The sequence below is a fragment of the Thamnophis elegans genome, chromosome 13 (assembly GCF_009769535.1).
Source record: "Thamnophis elegans isolate rThaEle1 chromosome 13, rThaEle1.pri, whole genome shotgun sequence".
In the NCBI taxonomy this organism is placed as follows: domain Eukaryota; kingdom Metazoa; phylum Chordata; class Lepidosauria; order Squamata; family Colubridae; genus Thamnophis; species Thamnophis elegans.
This window is the reverse complement of record NC_045553.1, coordinates 27,695,505-27,723,116: the sequence shown is the minus strand read 5'-3', so window position 1 is coordinate 27,723,116 and position 27,612 is coordinate 27,695,505. Positions and strand designations below refer to the sequence as shown.

The 27,612-nt window shown below is 42.3% G+C and overlaps 1 protein-coding gene across 2 annotated transcripts; it reads left to right on the top strand.

Annotated features, from left to right (window-relative positions):
* The first annotated feature begins 1,803 nt into the window (after positions 1–1,803).
* On the top strand, positions 1,804–26,875 carry ENTPD4 (ectonucleoside triphosphate diphosphohydrolase 4). 2 transcript variants are annotated; one of them, XM_032229488.1, is made up of 14 exons: positions 1,804–1,891; positions 3,578–3,686; positions 4,361–4,472; positions 6,828–7,007; positions 7,439–7,644; positions 8,740–8,890; positions 8,990–9,093; positions 10,686–10,745; positions 13,579–13,709; positions 16,415–16,581; positions 17,751–18,075; positions 19,758–19,843; positions 23,191–23,352; positions 26,001–26,875. In XM_032229488.1, exons 3-14 carry the CDS (start codon positions 4,465–4,467, stop codon positions 26,227–26,229), a joined length of 1,809 nt encoding a protein of 602 aa, XP_032085379.1. In that variant the 5' UTR covers positions 1,804–1,891; positions 3,578–3,686; positions 4,361–4,464; the 3' UTR covers positions 26,230–26,875. The 2 variants fall into 2 exon arrangements, with proteins under 2 accessions (XP_032085379.1, XP_032085378.1); XM_032229487.1 differs by having other exon boundaries at positions 13,579–13,733.
* The last annotated feature ends 737 nt before the right edge of the window (positions 26,876–27,612 follow it).

Sequence of the window (27,612 nt, the reverse complement as noted above, 5' to 3'; positions counted from 1 at the left end):
CTTCCTACACTTCCCACCCATATCAAGCCCCTCCACACCTGAAGCCGTAAAAGAGGAAGTAAAGAAGAATAACTCATATCAGGAAGGTATGTTCCTGATATGGTTCTGTGTTGTGGCCCGGCAGAAGCTGCTACCAGACTCCAACAGCGAGGGGCCCTATGAGTTGGCCCTGGAGGATGTGGAGGACCCTGGACAGGGTTCCGACTCCGAGCAGGGTGCAGAGAGACTGGTTGGCCACCAGCCTGAGCCTTGGATCAGTGGGGAAGAGACAAGAGAGAGTGATTCAGAAATCAACAGTGAGTTGTTCCGGGATGCACGCCGTCGAAGAGCTACTCGGCATCAAGAACAACTACGTAATTACAGAAGGTAATTACACTCAGCTGATGGCCATTAAGCTCCTCTCCAGACTATAACAGAGACTGCTTGTGCCACGCCCTTCTTGCAGAAGTCAACGCTTGGACTAAAGCGAAACGAACTTGGCAGGTTGGATTGCTGCCAGAGTTAGCCTGAATTGCTGCCAAGGTTTGTTGGACTTGCTGCCAAGGTCCTTATCTGTTTGTTTATTTGGCTTTCAGCCACCAACAGTCTGGTCTTGTTATTAAAGGACATTCCATTTTACGCTTGTCTCGGCTTTCGTTACTGGACGGAGGAGGGGGTCAGAACAGTCCTGGTAACTTATAAAATACAAGATACTTGTATTTTATGTACGCATGTATGTATTTATTACAGATGTATTATTATTACAGATGTATTATTTATTTGTTTATTATTTGTTTGTTTATTTTATTTCTTTAGAATACTGATTTATCATACAGATTGAAAAAAACCCTTTGTTTTAGGACTGCTACACCTGGGCTGCAACAATCCCAAATGGCCGACAGAGGGGGGAGGGGGAAATCACAAAGAGTGATTTCTGTCTCTTTACTGCCATCTTGTGGTTTGGGATACTCAGGACATACCCGTTATAAACTTGTGTGCAACACACAGGAAATGAAGACAAAGCTCCCAAGGGCTTTTGACCCAACCTGCTCTTTGTTATTTGGCACTTCACAGATCCCTGACATAAACCTTCTCTTGCCCAAAAGCTTCATCAGCATCCATCTCCCCACCCCCTAGGCCAGAGGTCTTCAAACTTGGCAACTTTAAGACTTGTGGACTTCAACTCCCAGAATTCTCCAGGCTGTGTGTGCATTTAGACTTAGAATGTAATTTCGTTGCTTACAAGCTCTCAAAGGTGACTCAGTGGCTAAGAAACTGAACTTGTCGATCAGAAAGGTCAGCAGTTCGGCGGTTCGAATCCCTAGTACAAGTGTCCTGCGTGAGCAGGGGGTTGGACTAGATGCCCTCCAAGGTCCCTTCCAACTCTCTTACTGTTTAAAGGATGTCCACCTCCAATATACGCTACATGAACATAAATAAATAAATAAATAAATAAATAAATAAATACAAAAGTATGCAAAGCATGTTAGTTAACTAATTAACTAAATAAATAAAATACAAAAAATAATTTAAAAAGTATGCATATATTATTTTACCCGGCAGCTGACATTACAGCTCCGGCTGCTTTGGCTCAGTACTACAAAGTTAAGACAGCCAAAGTTGGTTCGTGCGAACGGAGCTCTGCGTTTGGGCTTCAGCTGACTCACAAGGGAAGCGTGGGCGCGTCTCTCCATTTTCGCAGCTCTACGGACTCCCTCGTGGGGAGCGAAGGAGAGAGAAGGAGGGAGGGAGAAAGCGCTCCTCAGCCCCCTCCCTTTCCTCGCCGCGTTGGCGGTTCGTCCGTTCGTCACTTCCGGCGCACGCACACCCGGCCGGGACCCGGAAGTGAAGGGATGGCTGAGGTGTCGGGATGTGCCTGGCAACCGGCGAGACCGCGGAGGCGGCGAGGGAGGTGAGGAACGAGCCGGGGCAAGGACGCTTGCGAGCCTGGCCGCTTTTCGGTTCTCCGTCTGGGGTTCCAGGGCCAGCCTGGGCGCTCTGGTAAAGGAGGAGGGGGCGGGGAGGGGGTCGCGACCTATGGGTCGCCCCGGTTTTGCCGTTGCCTAGGAGACCGGGCCTGTCGCTGAGGCGCTCGGACGCCTCTGCCGACACAGAGAAATCAGGGTAAGCCCCATGGGCTTTGTGGTTGCTGGGGATTGAATCCATCCTCGGGAAACAAGGTTGACCTGCCTTCCAGGCCAGCGCAGACTACAATTCCCATAATTCCCGGGTTGATTTAGTTCTTTGTTTTCAACCTTGACTACCTGGAGATGGAGGGACTTCCATTCTCAGAATCCCCCCCCCCCAAAAAAAAATTGGGGAAAGGGTGGATTTGAAAGTCACCCATCTCAGACTAGAGTGAAATGGTGTAGTTTCCTGCCTATGCAGGGGGTTGGACTAGAAGACCTTCAAGGTCCCTTCCAACTGTTGTTCTATTCTGTTCTATCCCATTCCTATCCTTTCCTATCTCTATCCCTAATGCTATCTTTATCTTATTCCTATTCCTATCACTATTCCTAATCCTATTCCTACCCCTATTCCTATTCCTACGCCTAGTCCTATCCTATCCCTACCCTTATTCCTATCTTATCCTATTCCTATTCTTACCCCTGTTCCTATCCATAATCCTATTCCTATCCCAATCCTGTCCTATCCTTATCTTATTCCTACCCCTACCACTAATCCTATTCCTATCCTTATCCTATTCATATTCTAATTCTGTCCTGTCCTATCCTATCCCATCTCTATTCTATTCTATTCTAACAGCACAGTGTATGTTCTTCTGACCAGAAAGCTAAATGTCATTGAGAAAGATTTTAATTTTGTTTCCCCCCCTTTCCTACCTTTATCTTCTTTCATCATGTTTGACCTTAGACCATAAATAAAGGTAGTCTTTAGACTTACGGCTACAATTTGAGCGCTAAATTTATTAAGCGTTAATTAAGAAATTTGTTCAGTGAGATTTGCACTATTTTAACAATTTTCCTTGCCACCTTTCTTCAGCGAATCACTGTGGTTGTTAAATTAGTAACATAGTAAATCTGGCATCCTTGTGGACTTTGCTTGTCGGAAGGTCACAAAAGGGGATCATGTGACTCCCGGACACGGCAACCGTCATAAATATTAGTCAGTTGCCACATGTCTGAAGTTTAATACGTGATGCTGCAACGGTCATGAAAAATGGTCATGTCACATACCAGTGTAACAAATATCAAGCCGTTACCAATAATATCAAATTATTACTAAAATCTGGTGAAAACACAATTTAAAATGGAAAATTAGTAACATAGCTGTTAAATGAATCTGGTTTCCCCATCGACTTTGCTTGTCAGAAGGATACAAACGGACTCCTGAACATTGCAAACAACATAAATGAGTCAAATGTCAAACATCTGAATGTCAATCGTGACTGTGAAGAGGCTGCAATGGACATAAGTAAGAATAATGGTCATAAGTCATTTTTTTCAGTGCTGTTGTAACTTTGAACAGTCACTAAATGGACATTTTTAATCACGGCAGCTGTTCAGAGTTATGTACAGTTTCTATTGAGAAAATGTCTAAATTTTTATTACATGTATGTTCTATATTCCCTATTTAGTTTCCAAATGAGATGACTTATTCCAGTGTTTCTTCCATGGAACTATTAAGGAATGCAGCTTGCATTAAACATTTGGTGTCTCCTGCCCAAAGATTACTGTGTTTTAAAGGTAAGCAGGCTGTTGTATAACTTTTTAAATGTCCTATTGCACGTTTAAAAGCACATCCTAAAACCAATTGAAGTTTTACTGCAGCAATTATAAATATCTTTTTATAACTGGAAATTACAGGTCATGAATTATTTTGTGAAGGGCTTAGTTCTATTAATTGCTTCAAAAATATATATGTCAGTCTGAAAACAACAAAAAAGACATATATTTCTTAAATATGGCCAGGAACAAGATCTCCTGATCTTTCTGCTATGTTTTAGAGCTTATAAAGTCAATACTAAGAAGGTTGTTTGTTTGTTTCTAAAATTCTGGGTGTCTGTGTTGGGAAGACAATTTTTTTTTTAAAAAAATAAGCTTAATATCTGTACAAAGTGGTATTCAGCAAAATGCTGATCATCATTTCCTTTTTCAGATAGAATGAAAAAACACAATGATTGCTGTATGCTAAAAGTGTATAGAGTAATTGGAGAATAGATGTAACATGCCTTGAGTTAGATATATTATCTCTCAGTCTTACTTCTTGGGGGCAGAGGGAATAAAAGAAGCATAACCCCATGCATATCATTTTGAACTTCCTGGAGGATATGTTGGCTAACATACATTAATTTGGTTTCATGGCATTTCATCTGTTTTAGCTTGAATGAAAATGCTACCTTTTAATTAATATTTTTCAGCTCCCACTTGTTCTGTTGGTTCCGGGGATGAATCTTGTGCCTTATGAATCTGGGCTGACCATAAAAAGCTAGCTTTTTCTGTGGCCTAGTTATCCTGATCAGAAATGGGTAGGTGAGTATCCAAATCTTGACAGAATGACAAAACTTAGTGGGATCAAATAACTGTCGAAATGTTTTTGATTTTTAAGTTTCAGTAGCAAGAAATTTAATGTTTCCCCTCCAAAAAACTGTAAAATTTGAGATGCCAATGTTTGTTAATCGTCTGATGGTTTTTGTGGCTGACAAATGAACAATACAAAAATAGCTTTAAGAAAGAAAGAATGATTAAATTGAATTATGTGTGCTAGGCACTTGTTTCAGAAGATATCTTTCCTGCTTCTACCAGTCCTTTTATGTAAAACAACGCCTATTTTATCAAGAGTGGCTAAGGATGAGCAGATCAGGGCAATCAGGGAGCTCTCCAGCATGAACACAACAAGACAGCTGTCACTTAGCAACAGTACCTTCAGCTATGCAATTATTTCTCCCTTCCTTTTTGGCTTCTCATTAGGTCCCAATAAAAAGAGCATACCCTATTTTTTTTGTCGCAGACGTAAGTACACCACCTCACATTTTGTAAATATTTAAGTATATCTTTTAATGTGACAACACTGAAGAAGTGACACTCAGCTACAATGTAAAATAGTGAGCATACAGCTTGTATAACAGTGTAAATGTTCTGTCCCCTCAAAATAATGCAACACACAGCCATTAATGTTTAAACTGTTGGCAACAAAAGTGAGTACACAGCTAAAATGTGAGGGAGTGTACTCACTTTCGTGATATGCTGTATATCATATTGCCAGATACATCTAGAGGCACCAGTTTTGGTCATCTGTCTCAAAATGCTCATGACTTTTTTCTTTGAGTTCTGGACTATCCCTGATTGGCTTGGAACAGTGCAATTCATTTAGACACACAAAATATTGGATTTGTCAAATGTTCTATTCTAAATTAGTTCAGTAATCCTTAAATTGCCCTGTAAGTCAGTCCAGTTGCCTCCTTGTTGCAAAATTGAAGCTTGAAACTTTGTATTTCAATAAGCCACCATTAGTTAGCCAACTGGCTTGTTTGGCTTTAGCCAAATGTGTGGACTTTTATTCTAGTTTATAAGCCATGAGTTAAGACTTAGCATATCGGGTCATCTAGGTCACTTTTGCTAGTTTTGTAAAATTTTATTACAGTAAAACATGACAGTGCAAATAAATTAGACCAGAGGTGTCAAACTCAAGGCCTGTGGGCTGGATGCAGCCCGCAATGTGGTCACATCCGACCCGCAGGGCTGTCCTGGTCTACCCGATGCGAAGACAAAAAATCAGACAGCCTAGCTTCAGCCTGGACTACCCAGTGCAAAGAGGAAAGATGAGCCACAGTGGCACAGTACTGTAGACTACTTCTACTGACTGCCAGCTGACTGCAATTCGGCATTTCAAATCTCACCAGGCTCGAGACTCACTTAGCCTTCCATTCTTCCACGGTTGGTAAAATGAGGACCCAAATTGTTGGGGGCAAGAGGCTGACTCTGTAAACCATTTGGAGATGGCTGTGAAGCACTGCGTAGCGCTACGTAAGTCTTAAGTGCTATTGCTGTCGGGCCCACGTAGCTTCAGCCCAATCTACCCAATGTGAAAAGGAAACATGCCAGCAGTTTGGGGAGTAGCGTCAAGCTGGTCACGTCCACCCAGTTGGCCATACCCACCTAGTCGGCCACACCCGCCCAGCCCTCAATGAAATTGAGTTTGATACCTCTGAATTAGACATTTTAGTTCTTCCAGCCAATATTTACATTTCTTGATTCATAGTTCCCTTTTAGAAAACATGCTGTTCCAACAACAATATTTCAGATGTTCACACTGGAAGAGCTGAACTATTTAAAACTACATGAAAAATGTTTCAGAATGTTCCATGTTAATCTGTTTGCCACCTCCAACCATTCTCAATCTGGCTATTTCATTCAGCAATCATTCCTCTCTTCCCAAAGTTCTTGCTTGCTAGTCTTGCTTATAACCTTATAACTCTGTATAGTCTTGTTTATAATTGTTCATTATAAGAGCATTGTTTCCTGATTTTAGTGAATGCATATATTTCAAAAAAGGATTTAGCTTACGCTTATTCATTTATTCAACCATGAATAAATATTTGATCTTTGGGTTTTCATAAATTTTCTGAATACATAACCTTGTACATTGTGTTGTTATGGAAGGTCAGGGCTATAAAACATGTCAGATAAGAATATACCCATGTTTATAAAGAAAGGTTTCTAAATTTTGGACTGAATACTTGGCAGAAAAAATACTTTTTTTCTGAAAATTATTCATTTTTTTTAAATGAAGAGCGATATATTTCACCATGTGGCTTCCAACAGTTGTATCTGTGGGGTGCCAGCACAGAATTTTAAACACAGATGTCTTGTTTTTCTTCATTCCAGGATCAGTTTCTCTTGCCTTTTTCCTGCTTCCTGGCACTTCAGTATTTCCCCCGTTGGGTGTCCACGGATACTGAATACCACATTACGACAAATTATTGTCACTGGACTCCTTGCTGCTGCATTTTTCATATTATATTACTCTGTTTTAAAATACAGCTCCCGGGACAAAAAGCTGCACAGGTAATCTTTCTCTGGTGGATTAAAAACAAATCCAAAGCTGTATACCTAACAAAATGAGACAGATCACCTTACATTAAACTTATTCATTGTGTGTTAATACCCCCTCCATTTCTGTATAAACTTAAATTGGTTCAAATCTGGGCTGCCTCTCATTTAATCTCTACAATAGCAGTCCGCTGAAGTAGTAGGCTGGGCTGAGTGTTGGTGGCTAGTCCAATGTCACTCAGTGAAAGACCCAGCTGAAGCGTTGAACCTCCAAATCAAGCAAGTGAAACGTCATCGTATAATTGTTCTTACATATGTGTGTTTCCACAGCAATCAAGTTCAGCGTGATTGACATTAGGGCTTTGTCCTCTCCTTGTTTCCTCTGCAGCCTTCCTGGGTTCAGTGAGACTTGCTTCTGAGCAGTTCTTCCATTCTCTCTCTCCCAGGTACCTTGCCCGAGTTACAGACACCGAAGCCACAGACACCAGCAACCCAAAGCTGAATTACGGCATCATGGTGGATTGTGGAAGCAGTGGGTCTCGCATTTTCGTTTATTGGTGGCCAAGGCACAATGGCAATCCCCATGATTTACTTGACATCAAACAAATGCGGGACAAAAACAGAAAACCAGTGGTTATGAAAATTAAGCCAGGTACTAGGGGAAGTCATACCTATTCCTCAGCTGCTTCTTTGCCTATCAAGAAACTCTGTCATGCCAAAGATTTGGCAATATTTGCTTCTTAAAATGCAGCGGATTCTGCCTTTTTATTTGGTATCTGCAAGACCCCGATCTTCCCACATTTGTCACCCTGTTTTTCATTTGCTTCTTAAGATTCTTAATGCTTAAAAAAAAAACCAAAGAAGCAAACAGGTTTCATTTCATTTTATTTTTTATTATTAAGATTTGTATATTACTATTAAAGGCCAAGTTTTGTTCAGTACAATTTTTCCCAATATCTTATTTAAAGTAGTTGAGATTGCTATACAGAATGTAATTTTAAGACAGGCAAGGCCTGGGGACCGGATCTGGATTCCCATGTCCCACCCACCATGGCCACCCCCAGCCATGCCCACCATGGCCATGCCCCCGCCTCTTCAAGGCCAAATACAACCCTGATGTAGCCCTCAATGAAATTGAGTTTGACACCCCTGTTTTAAGATAATACCCTGCATTTGTTACACCCATACTGTATTTTTGAAAGGCGTGACTTTTTAAAAGTTGCAGTATTTTGCATTTGACTGAATTCCCACCTTGGGTGTTAAGTGAGAAAAATACTTTTATTAAAAAGTGCGTTCTACTTTCTCATGCTGATGTTGTCAGACCTGGAAGCCATCTTTTACTTTTTGGATTTCAGGCCTGCCACACTTTCTACTGTGGGAAAATGGGAGGGGGGACTTATACAGAGTATAGGTGATGTGTAGCCATAATAACATTCTTTCTCAGAAAGTCAAGGTTGCTTTTGTCCCTGCACCTGGACAGATGTGGATGGGAGGAATCTTTCTTTGTGGCAATGAAGGATTGGAACATGTGATAGACTTGTGGGGTGTTGGGGCAGGGTCTTGAACTTTCAACTGGGTGGGAAAAACCTGGAAATTTTCCGATTCGGGTTTTCCCAGATGTGCCAATAAGAAATCTCTAATAATGGAACTTTGAGGAAACTCAAGCCTCGGAGTTTTTTTTCGTTGGGGGTGTTTTTTGGAATTCTGATAGATGTATGTTTGTGTATTTATCTCTCTTGCTCTCTAGGCATTTCAGAATTTGCTACCTCTCCTGAGAAAGTTAGTGACTATATTTTTCCACTTCTGAACTTTGCTGCTGAACACATACCCCGTGCAAAGCACAAAGAAACCCCTCTGTATATTCTCTGTACTGCAGGGATGCGAATCCTGCCAGAGAGGTAACCTGGATATCTTTCATTCTTACTAATCTTTAATAGAAAGATTTGCCCACAGAAATAGATCCTAATTTACAATTTAATCCATTTCAAATCTTGCAGCCAACAAAAGGCGATACTGGAAGATCTTCTTACTGATATCCCAGTGCATTTTGATTTTCTGTTTTCGGATTCTCATGCTGAAGTGATTTCAGGAAAGCAAGAAGGTAAGAATACAGGCTGAAACAAAGAAAAATTGGAATTTTAGTCAGGAGTGTGATGGAATATGTAACCAGTGAGAAGGCACAGTCCTGAAAAACTGGGGGGAAAAGCTTCATTATTGAGAGTATCTTAGTTTAAAATAACAGAGTTGGAAGGGACCTTGTAGGTCATTTAGCCTAACCCCCCAACACCCAAGCAGGAGACCCTACTCCATTTCTGACAGCTTCCAGGGATGAAGCTCCCACAACTTCTGAAGGCAACTTCTGTTCCATTGGTTGATTGTTCTCACTGTCAGAAAATTTCTCCTTATTTCCAGGTTGAATCTCTTCCTGATCAGTTTCCATCCATTATTCCTTGTCTGGCCTTCGGGTGCTTTGGAAAATAGTTTGACCCCCTCCTGTCTATGACAGCCCCTCAAGTATTGGAATGCTGCTATCCTGTCTCACCTGGTCCCTCTCTTCCCTGGACTAGTCATGCCCAGTGGTGGTGGCAACATGTGGTAGCAACATTTGGAAGGGCTGTCTCTAAAAAGTACTGACTTTTTAGTTTTTGCAAGATCAGAAGTAATTTAGGAGAGGCCTGTGTTTTGTGATCACTGAGCTAGCTAGAGTGAAACTGTCCAGTCCAAGGTCCAAAAGTGTTAGTCGTTCCTGACTCTAGGGGGCAGTGCTCATCTCCGTTTCAAAGCCGAAGAGCCAGCGCTGTCCAAAGATGTCTCCGTGATCATGTGGCCAGCATGATTAAATACCGAAGGCTCACGGAACGCTGTTATCTTCCCACCAAAGATGGTTTCTATTTTTCTACTTGCATTTTTACATGCTTTCGAATTGCTAGGTTGGCAGAAGCTGGGACAAGTTATGGGAGCTCACTCCATTACGTGGCACTAGGGTTTTTTAACTGCCAACCTTTCTGATTGACAAGCTCAGCGTCTTAGTTACTGAACCACTGCATCCCTGACAAAGAATAGAGTACCAATATATATTTATTAAGATGCCCTGTGCGGCCTGTTACATCAGCCTGAACCTGTCATATATTTTAACAAAATGTGCAAGAGAAGCAGATACTGTTAACTATCCTAATATTTAAGGCCACATAAGACACAAAATAAACATATGCAAGGAAGGAACTTTTACAAATGTAACTATTATGTGCAAAAGTTTTCACATGAGCTGAAACTTCACTTATTCAGGATAACTATCAACAATACAGTTCAACATGCAAACACTTTGCCTCCGTAAATATTTGGTGTATGTTTGTGTGTGTGTGTGAGTGAGAGAGAGAGAGATATCACTAGGAACCAATTTATTAAATTGTGGGACATTAGGGTCTTAATGAGCTAAAGAGCATTCTCTTCTTCAATTTTACAGAATGCTGAAGTATTTTCAATTGCATATATGTATGTGTGTATTTCTGTGTGTATATGAGTTTTCAAGAAAGCAGTTTGAATTTTATATATATATATATATATATTTGATATATCTGTTTTGCTACTGTTTTAGTTTTGTTAAGCTGTTCTTTTTTACAAGTCGTCGCCCCCCCGCTCCCCGGCCCAGTGATATTATAATATTTACAAACGTACTTTTTACGTTTTATCCAGGCGTATATGCATGGATCGGCATCAACTTTGTCCTTGGAAAATTTGAACATATGGATGAAGGTAAGGGCCTTAATATTAATTAATTCCAAGAATTGCTAAAGTATCATCATTAGTGCACAGTTTCCTTCCTCCTCTGGCTTTATTCTTACAAATGGAAATTGCTCAGCCTCAGTACTTGGTTAACAGTGTTTCCATAACAATTCTCCGAATCTGCTTTATTAAAGAACAAAAATCAAGAAGACTTGTACAGAAAACATTTTTCTTAGTGACTGTCTCTCAAATCAGTTCCAAATCAATCTGAAATAACCATAATATCGCCTCTAGGCACAATGGGGTTACAATATCAGAAGAATTCTGAGAACTCAAAAATCGTCATTCTCTTCTATATAATTTTGTTCGTTGCAAGTAGAGGTATGGCCTCCTATGGATTTTGGATTGCTCTGATAGCTTTTTATTTAATTTGTGCTTTTTTCTGCAACTTTCCCAGCACTATGTCATTCATGTAAGACTATTCATTTGGCATTTGGGAAGTATTTTTCTTAATATTACTAAGAATATTATTACATTATTAAAAATATTGTTATAATTAACATAAACAAATCTCAGATCTTAATTTTTCTCACTACAGTTTAGCTTCTTTATTATATTGACAGCACATTCTCGTGCACCACTCATAAAGTTTATTTGCATTGTCCCAACATCACATCCCTTTAAGACTTTCTGCACTAGGAAAGACTCTTCTCAGGCAAGTTATATTCATTCTGGCCTCTGAATATTAGGCTGACATTCTCAAGATCCTGTTGCTTTCTTATACAATACAAGATAATAATACAATAGCAGAGTTGGAAGGGACCTTGGAGGTCTTCTAGTCCAACCCCCTGCCTAGGCAGGAAACCCTATACCGTTTCAGACAAATGGCTATCCAACGTTTTCTTAAAGACTTGCAATGTTGGGGCATTCACAACTTCTGGAAGCAACGTTGTTCCACTGATTCATTGTTCTAACTGTCAGGAAATTTCTCCTCAGTTCTAGGTTGCTTCTCTCCTTGATTAGTTTTCACCCATTGGTTCTTGTTTTACCCTCAGATGCCTTGGAGAATAGTTTGACTCCCTCTTCTTTGTGGCAACCCCTGAGATATTGGAACACTGCTATCATGTCTTCCCTAGTCCTTTTCATTAAACTAAACATACTCAGTTCCTGCAACCGTTCTTCATATGTTTTAGTCTCCAGTCCCCTAATCATCTTTGTTGCTCTTCTCTGCACTCTTTCTAGAGTCTCCAAATCTTTTTTACATTGTGGCGACCAAAACTGAATGCAGTATTCCAAGTGTGGCCTTACCAAAGCATTATAAAGTGGTATTAGCACTTCACGGGATCTTGATTCTATTCCTCTGTTTATGCAGCCTAGAACTGTGTTGGCTTTTTTGGCAGCTGCTGCACATGCCTGGCTCATATTTAAATGGTAGTCCACTAGGACTCCAAGATCCTTTTCACAGTTACTACTATTGAGCAAGGTACCACCTACACTGTACCTGTGCATTTCATTTTATTAGATAGTGCCCAATGTTCAAGTTTGTCAAGCTTCTTCTGTACCTTAAGCCTATCTTCTGGAGTGTTTTTTGGTGTTCTTGACTGTTGCTAGGCCCAGCAAGAGTTTTAGATTTATTTATTTATTTTATTTGTTTGTTTGTTTGTCAAACATGTACAAGATAACAAGTATAGGTATGAACATAAATATGAACAAAGGAAATAAATGCAGATAAATGGGGACAGTAAGACAGGGATGGTAGGCACACTGGTGCGATTATGCACGCCCCCTTTACGGACCTCTTAGGAGTGGGGTGAGGTCCACAGTAGACAGTTTCAGGTTAAAGTTACGGGAGTTTGAGGATGTAACAATGGAGTCGGGTAGAGCATTCCAGGTGTTGATCACTCTGTTAGCAAAGTTGTATTTTCTGCAATCAAGTTTGAAGCAGTTTACCTTGAATTTGTATCTATTGTTTCCCGTATATTATTGTAGTTGAAGCTGAAGAAGTCGTTTGTGGGCAAGACATTGTAGCAGACAATTTTATGTACTAACATTGAAAAGAGTTTATTTGTTGGTTTATTTAATCTGTGTGCAACAGGTGACTCTGGCTAGCAAACAAATTAAGAATCAAAAGAATTACAAGTATTTGACTTACAACAGTTTGCTTAGTGATCATTTGAAGTTACAACCCTGGAAAAGAATGACAACTGACTGTTTTCCACCCTTACTGCATCCTTATGGTCAAGTGATTCCCCGTTTGGCGACCTTCTGACCAGCAATGTCAACGGGGAATTCAGATTCACTTAACAACCATGTTTACAAACTTAACCACTGCAGGGATTCACTTAACAACTGGCAAGAAAGGTGGTCATTCACTTAGCCCAGGGGTCAGCAAACTGCGGCTCTGGAGCCGCATGTGACTCTTTCCTCCCTCTGCTGCGGCTCTGTCACCGGTCGGCACCACAATTTTGATAGGAGCTTCCGGGGGTGGGACAGTGCCCCAAGAGAAGACTCTATGGCAGTGATGGCGAACTTTTTTTGGCTCATGTGCCATAAGGGGGGAGCGCAGGGGGGGCATGCATGGGCGTGCTGCACCCATAATGCAACACGCAACTCCCCCCAGTGCACATGCAGAGGCTTTATAGGAGCTGGGGAGGGCGAAAACAGACTCTCCCCCCCCCCCCGAGGCCCTCCAGAGGCTTCAGGGACATTCAGGAGGCTTCCCTGAGTTAGCCAATGTGTCCTTTAGCAACAGAAATCCGGGTCTCGGTTGAGGTCATAAGTCAAAAAAAACCTGTACAGTCAATGCATAAAGGGAAATGATGCCCCGTTTTCAGCAGCGCCTCTTCCCCGTCTTGTCTTCTAGAGGACGAGGACGTAGTGGAAGTGCATGTTCCTGGCAGCGAAAGCAAAGAGGAAGTTGTCCGGAAGAGGACCGTGGGTATACTTGACATGGGTGGTGTTTCAACCCAAATAGCCTATGAAGTCCCTAAAACTGTAAGCTTTGCCTCTTCACAGCAGGTTATTATCTGTACAACTTTCCTTCTTTTGTTTTCCTGCATTTTAACCCATATCCATTGATTCATTTTCTTTTGCACGGTGTGAGTCCTTGTGCCCCCCACGGTCTGTGAGCAGTTTCACCCCGCATGAAGAGAAGGAGCTGAACTTCTGTGTCCTGTCAGCTAAGCAATCCATAAAACGTTATTTTCCATTTCATCTGTCAGTGTGCTAGAAATGTGTTTGCTTACGATACGCAGCTTATGTGGATAAATTTTGCTGTTGAAATTACCTTTTTTTTCATACTGTACATAAAGAAAATTATGCACTGTTAACATAGCTTGCGGTTACTATTTGATGCGATTTCTTCATGGTTGACGTATTGCGGAATGCCTTTTTAAAATCATTCTAAATGTCCGTATTTTTTGGAGTATAAGACACACTTTCTCCCCCCACTAAAAGAGGGTGAAAATTTGGGTGCATCTTATACACCAAATGTAGCCCAAAATGCAAGGCACAGAGGATGTGATGGTCTATGACAATCCCTGCGGCTTAGAACAGCTGATTGGGGTATTCCGGGGAGCCGATCCACCCACCAATCAGCTGCTCATGCTGAATCAGGCTGCAATGATGTGCTGAAGTTGACCTGGCTGTTTGCTATTTGCTGCAAGGACGTGTCAGAGTTTGCAGCAGCAATCACATTCAGAAAGCACACACAAGTATCTGATTCAGCAGGATTCAATAACTTCTCTTTATATATAATATAACACATTAAGTAAATATACAATACCAAAAGCAGGTTTTCCAACATGGTAGTTCAGCAGAGAAGTTTCAGTTTTAGTTTCAAGTATCAGCACAGCATGCAGCTTTAGTACAGAATAAGCCAACCCTGGCTCCTTGCTGTCAGCAAATACTGTTTGTTTCCAAACAACCCTCAATTCTTTCACACACTGACAGGATGCTAGCCAGATGAATACCATGGATGCTGGTAGGCAGAGGCAGAATATTTTTTTTCTTATTTTTTTCTCCCAAAACTAAGGTGCATCTTATACTCCCAAAAATATGGTAGTAATTGTCAGGAAAATTTTAATAGGAACCGTTATTTGTATGGTATACCTGAGTGTAGCACTCAGTACAAGGAAAATCCTGACCTACAGCCTTTTGAGATGAAAAGGAAACATTGGATTCAATCATCATGCTTAGCCATAACAAGGTTTGTTAGATGTTGGCTTAGTTGGATGTGTAACTCCAACTGTTGTGCCTCATTGAATGAATCATGATGAAATAGCAAGAGTACAGTACAGAGTGGGAGTTCACATATTTATTTTTTGCTGTTCTGAGTAGCTTTTTTTACAAGTGGAAAAATAAAATCCAGAATTTTCCTTTTTTAGTACAGCAGATTTTTGTTGCTCCAGGCTTCCTTTTCTACATTACTTGTGCCTTCTGCACCACTGGGGGCTTTTTGAAATTGAACACAGATATGAATCTTTATTGTAAATAGCAGTAAGCTTGGTGTGCTTATTTGACTCTAGCTAAAAACTCAGATATATAAGAAAACCTGAATATAGGGGCTCAGAAAAGTCCTGCTCTCAGAAAACATCCTTTGAACATGATCAGTCAAACATTTAATCACTATCAACAGTGGATTCATTTTTAACTATGGTTTTTGTAGTAAAAAAAAACTAATTTGTGTTTAGAAACAAAACCACAGTTAAGTATTACAGCTACATAGGGCTTTAGGGATTGTATCTCTGTAGAATATACCTGATCTGTGACAAGAGAAATCCACAAATATAAATACTGCTTGTTTTTTAGATTTGATCAAAATGTATGGCTTGTGAAAACCTCTGCTTATTTTTAGGATCAAAAATAAAGCTTTTCTTGGTGCCAGGATAAGTGCACCAATAATATTTCAATTGCGATTAAGGTTTCAGCCAACTAGGAGACTATGAGTTCTAGTCTTGCCTTAGGCATTAAGCCAGCTGGGAGACTTTGGTCCAATGACCAGGAGACAGGGAGTTCTAATCCCGCTTTAGGTATGAAGCCAGCTGAGTAATCTCGGGCAAGTCCCTCTCTCTCCATCCTAGGCAATGGCAAACCACTTTTGAAAATTTATTGAAAATTACTGTAGAGCAGTGGGTCTCAACCTTCCTAATGCCGCAACCCTTTAATACAGTTCTTCATGTTGTGGTGACCCCCAATCATAAAATTATTTTATATTTTCTGTATTTTTTCAAAAATACATGTGTTTTCCGATGGTCTTAGGCGACCCCTGTGAAAGGGTCATTTGACCCCCAAGGGGTCCCGACCCTTAGGTTGAGAACCACTGCTGTAGAGGAAGGAAAGTGTAATATTTGCTAGCGTAGTCTATATGGGCATATGTCTAGCTGTCCCTGTAGTTGACAAATATTTGGACATTGGTGTTGTTTCCATTGTGCAGGGCCAGGAAACCAGTGTCTTTCCAGATGTATCCCTTTGTATTAAGCTATGATGGCTGGAGCTGTTGGAAACTTGTACCCGAGAACATCTCAAGGCCATCCTTATCCATCCTTGGGTTATTGCTCAGGTGTTTACTGTAAACAGCTGTTGCCAAGAAGGTTTTGAAACCCACAGAGCTGGAAGTGTTCTTGACTAATCAAAACCTGGGGAATGAAAACAGCAGAGATGAACTCTGCCTCTCAATCTCTTTCTTTGGTGGCCGGCAGGAGGAGGTGGCCAAGAACCTACTGGCGGAATTTAACTTGGGGTGTGACGCTCACCAGAATGAACATGTGTATCGCGTCTACGTGGCAACTTTTCTGGGCTTTGGCGGTAATGCTGCTCGACAGAGATACGCAGACAACATATTCACCAACACAGTATTGAGAAACAGGTGCAGCACTGTAATGAAGTTGCTTCCAAATTGTAACTTTCATGACACGCTTAGCATAAAATCTCTGAAACAGGCGCATGTCAAAAAAAAAAAAAAGAAGAATGTTAGATTGCCAGTCTTAAAATGCAGTATAAGCTAGGGGTGACTAATAGTGACTTGAGGCTACGTGAGTTAATACAATTAGTTGTCACGTCAACTGCAGAAGGGAAAAGTCTGTTTACACAATTGATTTAACACAGCTGGTTTCCTGCAATTGCCAATCCCAGATCGTATATGAGAAAATAATTCAGTGTTTACAGGAGAGGTCCAGATGTGTTTGTTTTTCAAGCTGTTTCTAGGCCACATTTCTATCAACTAGATTCTTGGCTTTTCAGAATTTCAAATCTTTCATCAAATGACAATGACATTGCAACAGAGAAGTGTAAAAAAAACTGCATCAAAAATAGCATGGTCATCTTCATTCTAATTAAGTAAATCACCAGGAAAATGAAGATAAAAAACTCTTTGCTAGATGCCAGAACGTAAGAACTAAATTGGGGGCTGGGAAGCTTTTTATATGAAAGGCCCTAGTTCAGTTGGGGGAGTGGGGGAACCAGCCAGAAGAAGGAATTGATAGTAGATGGTGTCATCAGGTGGGTTCCTTGGTTTGGAGGACAGTAGCTACTAGTCTCTTTTCACATCACTCTGGCTTAGAGTTATGACTGAGTTAAGATCAGCACGGCTTGTTCAAACAAGAAGTAATCCATGGCTTGGTGCTTTCCCAAATATAATTGATGGCGGGAAGAACCCAACCTGGCAGGGAGGAGGAGTCCAGTATAGAACCTGAGTCACTGCACTTACCACTGCCACCATCCAAGTTCCTGGGAGTCTTGCTTGCGTCCCAAGAGGAGGCTGCCACTCGGAGGAGATTCCTGTATTATAAGCAGAACATAATAAAGTAGTTAACTGGAATTCTGCACACGTGGCTCTGGTTGTTGATGCCTGACCCTATAACTGAACTGCAGTGATTTGGTCTAGACGGTTATGCTCTCCTAATCCCCCCCCCCCTCACAAAGGAATACTTTTGTCAGGGCAGAAAAATGAGGCTCCATATTTCTAATTGAGACCTAGCTCCCTTTGGCTGTTTCATTGATTGTCCTTTGGTGTCCTTTGATCCATTCTGCTTGCAGGCTTCTTGGTAAACAGATCGGTCTGACCTCCGAGACTCCCTACTTGGACCCTTGCCTGCCCTTAGACGCTGAGGACGAAGTCCAGCAGAACGGCCAGACTCTGTACCTTCGAGGGACAGGAGATTTCCACTTATGTCGCGATGTCATTCAGCCTTTCATGAACAGGACCAACGAAACGCAAACTTCCCTGAATGGCATTTATCAGCCGCCCATCCATTTCGAGAACAGCGAATTCTATGGGTTTTCGGAGTTCTATTACTGTACTGAGGACGTCTTAAGGATGGGAGGAGACTACAACGCTGCTCAGTTCCTCAAAGCTGCAAATGTAAGGCCCAGACATATCCCACTTCAAGGTTTGGCTGAGAAATTAGGAGTAACTTCAGAGGCATTAGGAAATCTAACTTGATTTTATCCGGCTCAGGCTGGAGATCGCATATAATAAGCACACCATACAATAAAGCCCCTAAATTAACACATTCTGTAATGTCATAATTTTAGATAATAAATCTCTCATAGGGTAATGTTGATTCTAAAATGATCTTCATTATATATGGTATACCAGAAATAACAGGGCAGCCAAAATTTGTCAATAAATCAGAAAATAAATTATTAAGATAACAAGTATATGTAGAAAATAATAACTAGTTGATAACCCGGCATTGCCCAGGTATTTATTTATAGGGGAAAAATGTCTGGACCAAACATCATTGCTAATGTTGGATTTTACCACTTAAGCAGAGGGACCCCCCTTGTGGAGTACTATAAAGCCATTACCATGGCAACTCCATTGTGCTGTACAGTACATTTGAAGGCACAACAGGCTATATCTTAACAGAACACACACCCCGAGGGGTATTAGAGTTGTCTTACTCCCACACTATTTTTTTCCAGAGACTTGAGTCATCAGGTTTGGTAGAAATTGTTTGAGGAGTTCCAGAGTTATGCTGGAACATACACACACAAACACATCCATATGTATATATATGGATGTGTTTATATATGGATGTATAGATAGATGATAGATAGATAGATAGATAGATAGATAGATAGATAGATAGATAATCAGAATAACTGAATGGTAACTGATCGTGTTCCATCTCTCAGGCTGGGGGGTCAAATACTACGCCCCTCAGACAGGGTCCGCAACTTGGGAGTCCTCCTGGACCCACAGCTGACTTTTGAACACCATTTGTCAGCTGTGACCAGGGGGGCATTTGCCCAGGTTCGCCTGGTGCACCAGTTGCGCCCCTACCTGAACCGGGAGGCTCTCACAACAGTCACTCATGCCCTTGTGACCTCTAGGCTGGAGTACTGCAATGTGCTCTACATGGGGCTGCCCTTGAAGAGTATTCGGCGACTTCAGCTAGTCCAGAATGCGGCCGCGCGAGCGATCGTGGGTGCACCTCGTTTCACCCACATAACACCTATCCTCCGCGAGCTGCACTGGCTACCTGTCGATCTCCGGGTACGCTTCAAGGTGCTACTTGTCACCTACAAAGCCCTTCATGGTAGTGGATCTGGGTACTTGAGAGACCGCCTACTGCCAATTACCTCCACTCGACCAATTAGATCCCATAGATTAGGCCTCCTCCGAGTTCCATCTGCCGGTCAATGTCGACTGGCAACCACGCGGAGGAGAGCCTTCTCGGTGGCAGCTCCGACCCTATGGAACGATCTCCCCATGGAGATTCGTACCCTCACCACCCTCCAGACCTTCCGCATAGCCCTTAAAACCTGGCTATCCCGTCAGGCCTGGGGTTAAAGACCGCAACCCACCCGAATTGTATGAATGTTGTGCTTTTAATGATGTACTGTCTTATGTGTTTAATCTGTTCGTCCTCCCTTCCTTCCGAATTGTGAGCCGCCCTGAGTCCCCCCAGAGAAAAGGGCGGCATATAAATAAACTACTCATACTCATCAAATTTGAGTGACTGTATTATTACTTCTGGGACATTATTTATATAAATAGGGTGTGTTTATTTATTTCCATAATTTTTCCCCCCTCAGGAATATTGTGCCACAAAGTGGTCTGTTCTGCGGGAAAGATTTGACCATGGCCTGTATGCCTCCCATGCAGATCTCCATCGAGTGAAGTAAGTATCCACATTCTTCTGTGCCTACATGTGGTCTCCTTGCCAGAGAGAGATCCCAAACTGAATTCCTTAAGTTATTCTTTCAAGGAAGACAATATATGTATGTATGTATGTATGTATGTATGTATGTATGTATGTATGTATGTATGTGTTTGTCAAAGCACCTGGTATGCCCAAATATGGGAGGGAGCATACTGCTTCCCTTTGGCCTTTCAGCTCCACCTTTTATTTATTTATCAGCACAAATGCAACACAAAAATGGTTTCCTGCCTGGAAGTCTCCTAGGGTGGAGCTGAAGGGCCAAAGGGAAGCAGTATGCTCCCTCCCATATTTGGGCATACCAGGTGCTTTGACATAATACCTACTGATTTCCTTGGCTCAGCTGATAAGGGAGGAGAGCTTGTGGTTTAGTGAGTAATACAACTGCCTAACATGTAAAAACAGCCCAGGTTCAAATCCCAGTAAGGGTATGGCTAGCTGATGAGAGCTAAATAGCTTGAAATAGATCTATACTAGTCTCCCTTATTTATTTATCCGCACAAATGCAACACCAACATGTATGTACAGTGTGTATGTATGTATATATAAAAATCAAAGTGTGTGTGTGTGTGTATGCATGCATATATATATGTAGGTCTCTAGTTGTTCGGGTTTTCTCCCGCGTAGAATTGGAGATGTCTTGGCGACGTTTCGACGAAGTCATATTCGTCATCTTCAGGCTGCTGCTGACTACTTCAGGTTTGGTGTTTCCAGGAGTAGTGGAAACACCAAACCTGAAGTAGTCAGCAGCAGCCTGAAGATGACGAATGTGACTTCGTCGAAACGTCGCCAAGACATCTCCAATTCTACGCGGGAGAAAACCCGAACAACTAGAGACCTACATACTAACACCCGCGAAAACCTCAGAAAACATATACCGTATTTATCGGCGTATAACACGCAGTTTTAAAACTAAAATTGCAAGCTTAAACCCTGCCTGCGTGTTATACGCCGATACTCCGGGTGGCAGAAGCCCGGGACCCAGTCAAATTCGCTGCGCAAGGTGAAACGGCCGGCAGCAGCCCTGCTCTCCTGCTGCGGCTTCTGTTTCAATAGGGAAGAAAACTTCCTTTCGCTTCCCGGGCTTCTGCCGCCCGGCAGAAGCCCCGGGACCCAGTCAAATTCGGGAAGCGAAAGGAAGTTTTCTTCCCTACTGAAACAGAAGCCGCAGCAGGAGAGCGAGGCCAGCGTCCGTTTCAGTCGCTTCCCTTGTCCGTCTTGATTGCTGGAAGCAGTAACAAACGGCGCGTCCGCTCCGCATCGCCCTGACAACCACCCCAGCCGGCGGCTGCCAGGCCTCGCTGGAGTCAATTGCAAAGCTGCGTTCAGCGCTTTGAGGACCTGAGGCATCTTGGGAAATGTAGTTCCCTATCAGAAAGAATGGAGTAGCTGCGAATTTGTAACAACATAATATAACTTGGTGCTTCGCAGGTTACGAAAATCTCGTTTGATTTGCACACTGTTTTTTAAAAGTTAGATAAAGAAATTATGCTGTGAAAGCGACTAGATAGCCCCCCTCCCCTTCCTGTGTGTGAGAAAGGGAAGGAGAGGAAGGAAGGAGGGAGGGGGGAGGAAAAGAAGAAGGGAGGGGGGGAGAAGATGGAAGGAGAAAAGATGGATGGAAGGAGAAAGAATGGAAGGAGAAGGAGGAAGATGGAAGAAGAAAGGAAGAAAAAGAAGAAGGGAGGGAGAAGGAAGGAGGTAGGAAGAAAAGGGGAAGAGAGGGAAAGAGCAGAAAGACAAAGAGGATGAAGTTGATAGGCAAGAGGAAGGGGGAAGGAAGGGAAAAAAGAGGGAGAGAGTGAAGATGAGGAAGAGGTTTTTGGTTTTCCAAAAAGCAGTGATTCTGATTAAGTTCTTTTGCTCAAAGAGGTGTTTTTTCATTTCATATTTGCCTTTTAAGAGGAGTTAATGTTATAATTCATGTTCTAATGTTATAAATTTTAATCCAACATTAAGTTCCGAGCTTCCAAGTCATTTATTTTTAATGAAAAAAAATTTTACTCAAATTTTTGTGTTAAAATGGGGGGTGCGTGTTATACGCCGGTGCGTGTTATACGCCGATAAATACGGTATATGAGACATTGCAATCTCTGGAACCTAAAATATATTGCTCACTTAACTTTCGTTAGCCTCTGCTAACATCGTCAGAGTGTAAAAACTACCATTAAAGAGAGATCTGCCTTTATACGCCATTAATGAATTTGAATATTGAGCGTGTGATACGCCAATTCACTCGCCTCCCACTTGTAATTAGCTTTGTCGGTTTTACATCAGGCATGTTAATCGATGGATCCTATTCCTTCCTTTTTCCTTCGTATGTATGTATGTATGTATGTATGTATGTATGTATGTATATATGTATGTATCATGAAGTTGATTTACACAATTCAATATTATGTGGTTAATTGTTTTCACCCAAGATTTTGCTTTATCTAAAAAGAAGTCACTATTGTACAAATTGTGCCAGCATAATTTGCAACCAAATCTAGAAACACCAAGACATCTTTTTCCCAAAGCACCAAGTCTCTTGCTTTAAAAAAAAATATTTTTTTGCTTTATGCAAGGTTTTTAGACAATATAAGTGTATCATAAAGTGAAGGAAGTTTGAGAGAGAAAGGAGGGAGGGGTGGCATACAGAATATATATGTATTTTTCCTTTTGGTATAATCCTTTTGGTATAACTGTGCCTCTTTTTGGTCACCAGGTGACCAAAGGTGGCTTTCTTTCCCACTATATATAGAAAATAAGTGATGGATGAATAGGAAGTGAATTATCTTCCATCTCTGGAAGACAGTGGTGTTTTGATGATACATGCACATATCCTCTCTATCCACAAACTAAGTTGGCTATTATTAATTACCAAAAATCATAAATGTAGTTTATGGTTACTGAAATAATTCAGAAAAATTGCTTGGGTTACCGTAACTCTGCTGAAAAGTTCCCCTCCCTGAAAGCCAACTCCACAGGGCCCATTGTTTGCAACAAATTGCATGAGAAGTTTTCACCCCACACCTTTCATTCCTTTTCATTAATGTACAAGCCCCCCCCTCCTCCCCCAGAGAAGGGCTTTCTCTTTGTCATCGCACAGCTTCATTAGCCCTTCTAAGGAGGCATCTTAATTATTTTGGGCCGAATCCAGAGCATGTGTGCGCAAATCCTCGTTAACAACAGCGGGATCTTGAATGTGCAATTAAGTGCTTAAGGCCCGTGGAATTTAGCTCATTCTTCTTTTGGATTGTGCCATTTAGCTCTGTTCCTGTCTAAATAACAACCCCATTTGGATGCCTTTATGTTTATCCTTACAGGTATCAGTGCTTTAAGTCAGCCTGGATGTACGAGGTATTTCACAATGGCTTCAGTTTTCCTGTGAACTACAACAGCTTAAAAACAGCCCTTCAAGTATACGATAAAGAGGTGCAGTGGACGTTGGGGGCCATCCTTTATCGAACCCGATTTTTACCTTTGAGGTACTGTAAGGTTCTGCCTCCCCTCCTTATCCAAGAAAGTAAAAACTGTCGTGTCATTTCAAAAGGAACCTTTTATTGAACAGGAGTGATAGCAGGATGTAACCAAAGCAGGCTCTGAGGCTCCTCAGGCAATACAGTTAGAATAAAAGGAATTAGAAACCCCTCTCAACAGTCCAATGTGGATTCAGCCAATCCACAGGTGTGAAGATATTATTGTTCCAGCCGCTCTGAGAAAGTGATATCCACATGGCCCTCCCTCCCCTTACATTCCCCAAGAGGTGAGAAAATGCCAGGCCGCTAAGGTGCCAGGCTAAAGGTTAGAGATCAATAAAAGAAAGGATACAGGATATATGGGGAGAAAGGAATAAAGTATAAATGAAAGCTACCCCCCCCCCCACTTCCCCTGAAAAATGGCAGATTCACGGATCTGACAGGTACACCTTTTGAGGCATTAGCACATTACTTGTGAAATTCAAAGGCTTTCTTAAGGCGGTTTGCCTGACACAATTTTTGCTAGTGTTAGCAAAGTGTTAGTGTTCCCTGCGCTTGCTTTTCTTCTTGCAGACATTTCATTACCAAGCTCATCCTGCACCAAGGACGCCCCAGTTCAACCCTGAGCTACAAATATTCTCTTCTGTTCTTTCCATTCTTGCTGCTGTCCTTGTGGGATTGCTGGCCATGCAAATAGGAAAGCAGGAATCAGTTTTCAAAGCTGTTGGTGTCCCAGGAACACTTACCCGCTTGGGGTAGAAACTTCCTCTGTAAGTTCTAAGACAGGGATGGCCCATCCTTTTTCTGCCAGGCGCCTGGAAGGATAATTTGGAACAGAGGATTTATGATGATGATTGATATCTGGAACTGGCGTTTTCTTACTTTTTGGGTACACTTTTTTTCCTCCTCACTTACTCCTCTTGCCCTAGACACTGCAATTTATTTTCTTTTATTGTCATTGTACCTCGTACAACTAAAATGCCATCTTCAGCGTACATTATTCATAAAAAAATGAAACAAAAACACACATTCGGTACAAATGACTTGAAAACCCCTGATATTGCATTAATATTGCACTACACCATAGAATTCAATATAGTTACTGCTCTGGGATAGAAGCTGTTTTTCAGCCTATCTGTCCTTGTTTTTATTGTCCTGTACTGTCTGCCAGATGGTAATAGTTCAAAAAAAAGGGTGCCCATAATGAGATGGATCTTTGAGAATGTTTTGAACTTTCTTAAGGCAGCAGGAGCTATATAAAGCTCTTCCAAAGAGTGGAGAGGGCAGCCAATGATCTTCTGGGCTTCATCAGGCCCTGGGGTGCCAGCCTCCCCATCTTATAGATGTTTGTGCAGGGTAATTTTTTCCCAAATGAAAATTGCCTTCCAATGAGATTCTGGGTATAATTCAATGTGTTGGCTTTAACCAATAAGACCTGAATGACCTGAAACCCTACCTCACCCCAGGTACCTTCAGGGCCAACTTCTCACATTGTCATCAGTCTGCCCGGTGTGTATGTCCCAGAAAAGTGTCCCCCTGGTTTTCTGTGCTGAGGGAGACCAGAACCCAGAAATAGAATTTTTGAGGTGATGGCTCGTTTCCTGCTGCGACGTTGCTGTGGAAGGCCGGGTTAGCTCCTATCCCGAAAGCATTCCAGCAACTGGTTAAAATGGATCTTTTCAAAAAGAACGTTGGTAACATTACTAAGGCAGAGGTGTCCAACCTTGGCAGCTTTAAGACCTGTGAACTTCAACTCCCAGAATCCCCCAGCCAGCCATGCTGGGGAAGTCCACAAGTCTTAAAGCTGCTAAGATTGGACAGCCCTGAACTAGAGTCTGCTTTTTCGTTGAATGCTCTGTTTCATGTTGTTGTTATATTTGTCATCTTTATTTATTACGGATGATTTACACTTGATGTTCATCACCAGGCGCCTTTGGGATCACAGCAATCTCTGAAACAGACAGTGAAAGGTTCGCCTCCCAAAAATGTTCTTTACGACTTTCCAGCAGTATCACTTTTGCCCAGATTGGCAAAACTGTTGAGAAATCTGTAGGAATGCGTCAGAATACTAGGTTGTGTTGTTGGGGTGTTATCTACCTACCTACCTACCTACCTACCTACCTACCTACCTACCTACCTACCTACCTATCTATCTATCACTTATTTCTATCATCTATCTGTCTTAGGGAATTTATATTACTGCCTATTTGCACATGGCGACTCAAGGCAGCTTACAAGAATATAAAACCTCATATAAAAACAATAAATCAAATAAAAGAAAGAATCATCTAATAAATTAATATAATAACACCCTGTCCCAGTGACAACACATCATATGAACCATTTAATGGGCTTCATCCTGCTCCGTGTTTCCCAGACCCACTGGCAGAACCAGGTCTTCAGCGCCTTCTGGAAGAGTGTCAGAGTGGGGACCGTCCTAATCTTTGGGGGGAATGATGTTCCAGAGAGAGGGAGCCACCACAGAGAAGGCCCTTCTTCTGGCTCCCACCAGGTGTATCTCCCTCGGGGATGGGACCCACAACATTCCCTGCCTCCCCGCTCTGGTGGGTCGGGTAGATGTGACCAGTAAGAGACCTCAAATAACCTGGTCTGGAGTAGAATGATCTCTTTCATCCCCTCTCCTCCTCCCCCCACAGAGACATCCAGCAGGAGAACTTCCGGGGTAACCACCCCCACTGGCGCAGCTTCGCCTTCGTTTACAACCATTATTTATTCTTCGCCTGCTTCTTCATTGTGCTGCTCTCCATCCTGCTCTACCTGCTCCGCCTGCGGAGGATCCACCGGCGAACTCTGCACAACGGCTCCTCCCCTCCCCTCTGGATCGAAGAAGGCCTCCCGTCACAGAAGATCCCCGGAGGCTTATAAGCTGCTGACTGTGAATCTCAGACCCCTCATCCCCTCCCTCCACTCAGGGTTCCCCTCTCTCTCTCTCTCCCTCTCTCGCCTTCGGAGAGGCTTTTCCTGAGTCCCTAGTTGCAGTCTTGGAACCCGAGAGGCGGAATTTCCCTCTCTGGAGGACTGTGGGATGGGGGAAAACTAGGTCAAACGTGGCTTGACAAGGCTGGGGGGGGGGGGAGCGCTCTCAGCCAAACTTATTTTAAAACTCTTAACTTTGAAAGCAAATGCACTTTGACTTCGGGACAGGGGGGCAGACAGAAAAGCAGGAGAATGCAGTGAAGACTTTGTGCCAGTACGTTAAATGGGAAAGTCGCAAGCAACTTGTGTGTTCAGTAAATGTTGGATGGGTTGGTTCTCTCATTTGGCTGTAAGTCTGCGGTTAGGATTTTCCTGGGTCAGGATGCTGGCTTGCTTCCCTGACCCTTGTGGGCTACCAGTTCACTGCTGTGTGCCATGTTCTTGAGCCACGCAAAGCACAGGGGAAAGGCAGCCTCAGCCTCTCCTGCCCAGCAGCAGAGACCTTGACTGTTTTCTCTTTCCCCCACACCCAATATCTTAAACAGAAGATAGATGGATCAGTAATGAGGCAGCCCTTGCCTCTACAGTCTTAAAAAACACAGCAGAGAAGTAAAACGAGAATTGGAGGGGGAAAATATGCATTACCAGTTCCCAATTGTTGCTTGGTTCAAACAGGTCCTCATTTTAAATCACGGGTGTCCAACCTTGGCAGCTTTGAAGACCTGTGAACATTTAAGACCCATGCTGGGCTGGGGAATTCTGGGCGTTGAAGTCCACAAGCCTTAAAAGTTGCCAAGGATGGACCCCTATTCTAAATTCTCAATCAGGACCACGGAGAGCGAAAGCTCAGTCTCCAAAATGGTGGCAGCCCCGTCTGTTAAGATGTAAAATTCCCCTCCTTGCAAAACGGTGGACTACAGAAAGCCTGGCAGGACGTCGAGCTTCACTGTGGTTGGAAATTGGAGAGGCGCATTGCACAGTCAGGACTTCCTTTGTGTGTGTATGTGTGTGAGCAGCAACTGGTCTATGTACGGGTGTCCATGTGTGTGAGCGTGCACCTGTGTAGCATTCTATGGTCTGAGCGTCATTTCAAATGTGATCCTTTGGGGGGGGTGGATTGGGAAAAACAAGAGTAGCAGTGGGATGGTAACAAGTACACTGTTACTTTCTTATTTCTGGATAACAGAGCCTTTTTTTTTTACTTGAAAAAAAAGTGTCCATAGTTGAAAACAGCATCGATGTGATTGTTTTATGAAATATACAAACTTCATCGTCTTAGGAACCCACATCTGGTTTATGAAATGTTTCTCGACAGTACCTCACTGAAATCTG

What these genes read in the sequence shown, in the direction of transcription:
- ENTPD4 (XM_032229487.1), top strand. An exon ending in GGTTATGAAAATTAAGCCAG is followed by an intron (nt 7,645 to 8,739) that starts GTACTAGGGGAA and finishes CTTGCTCTCTAG; the next exon opens with GCATTTCAGAATTTGCTACC. An exon ending in GCTTTGCCTCTTCACAGCAG is followed by an intron (nt 13,734 to 16,414) that starts GTTATTATCTGT and finishes GGTGGCCGGCAG; the next exon opens with GAGGAGGTGGCCAAGAACCT.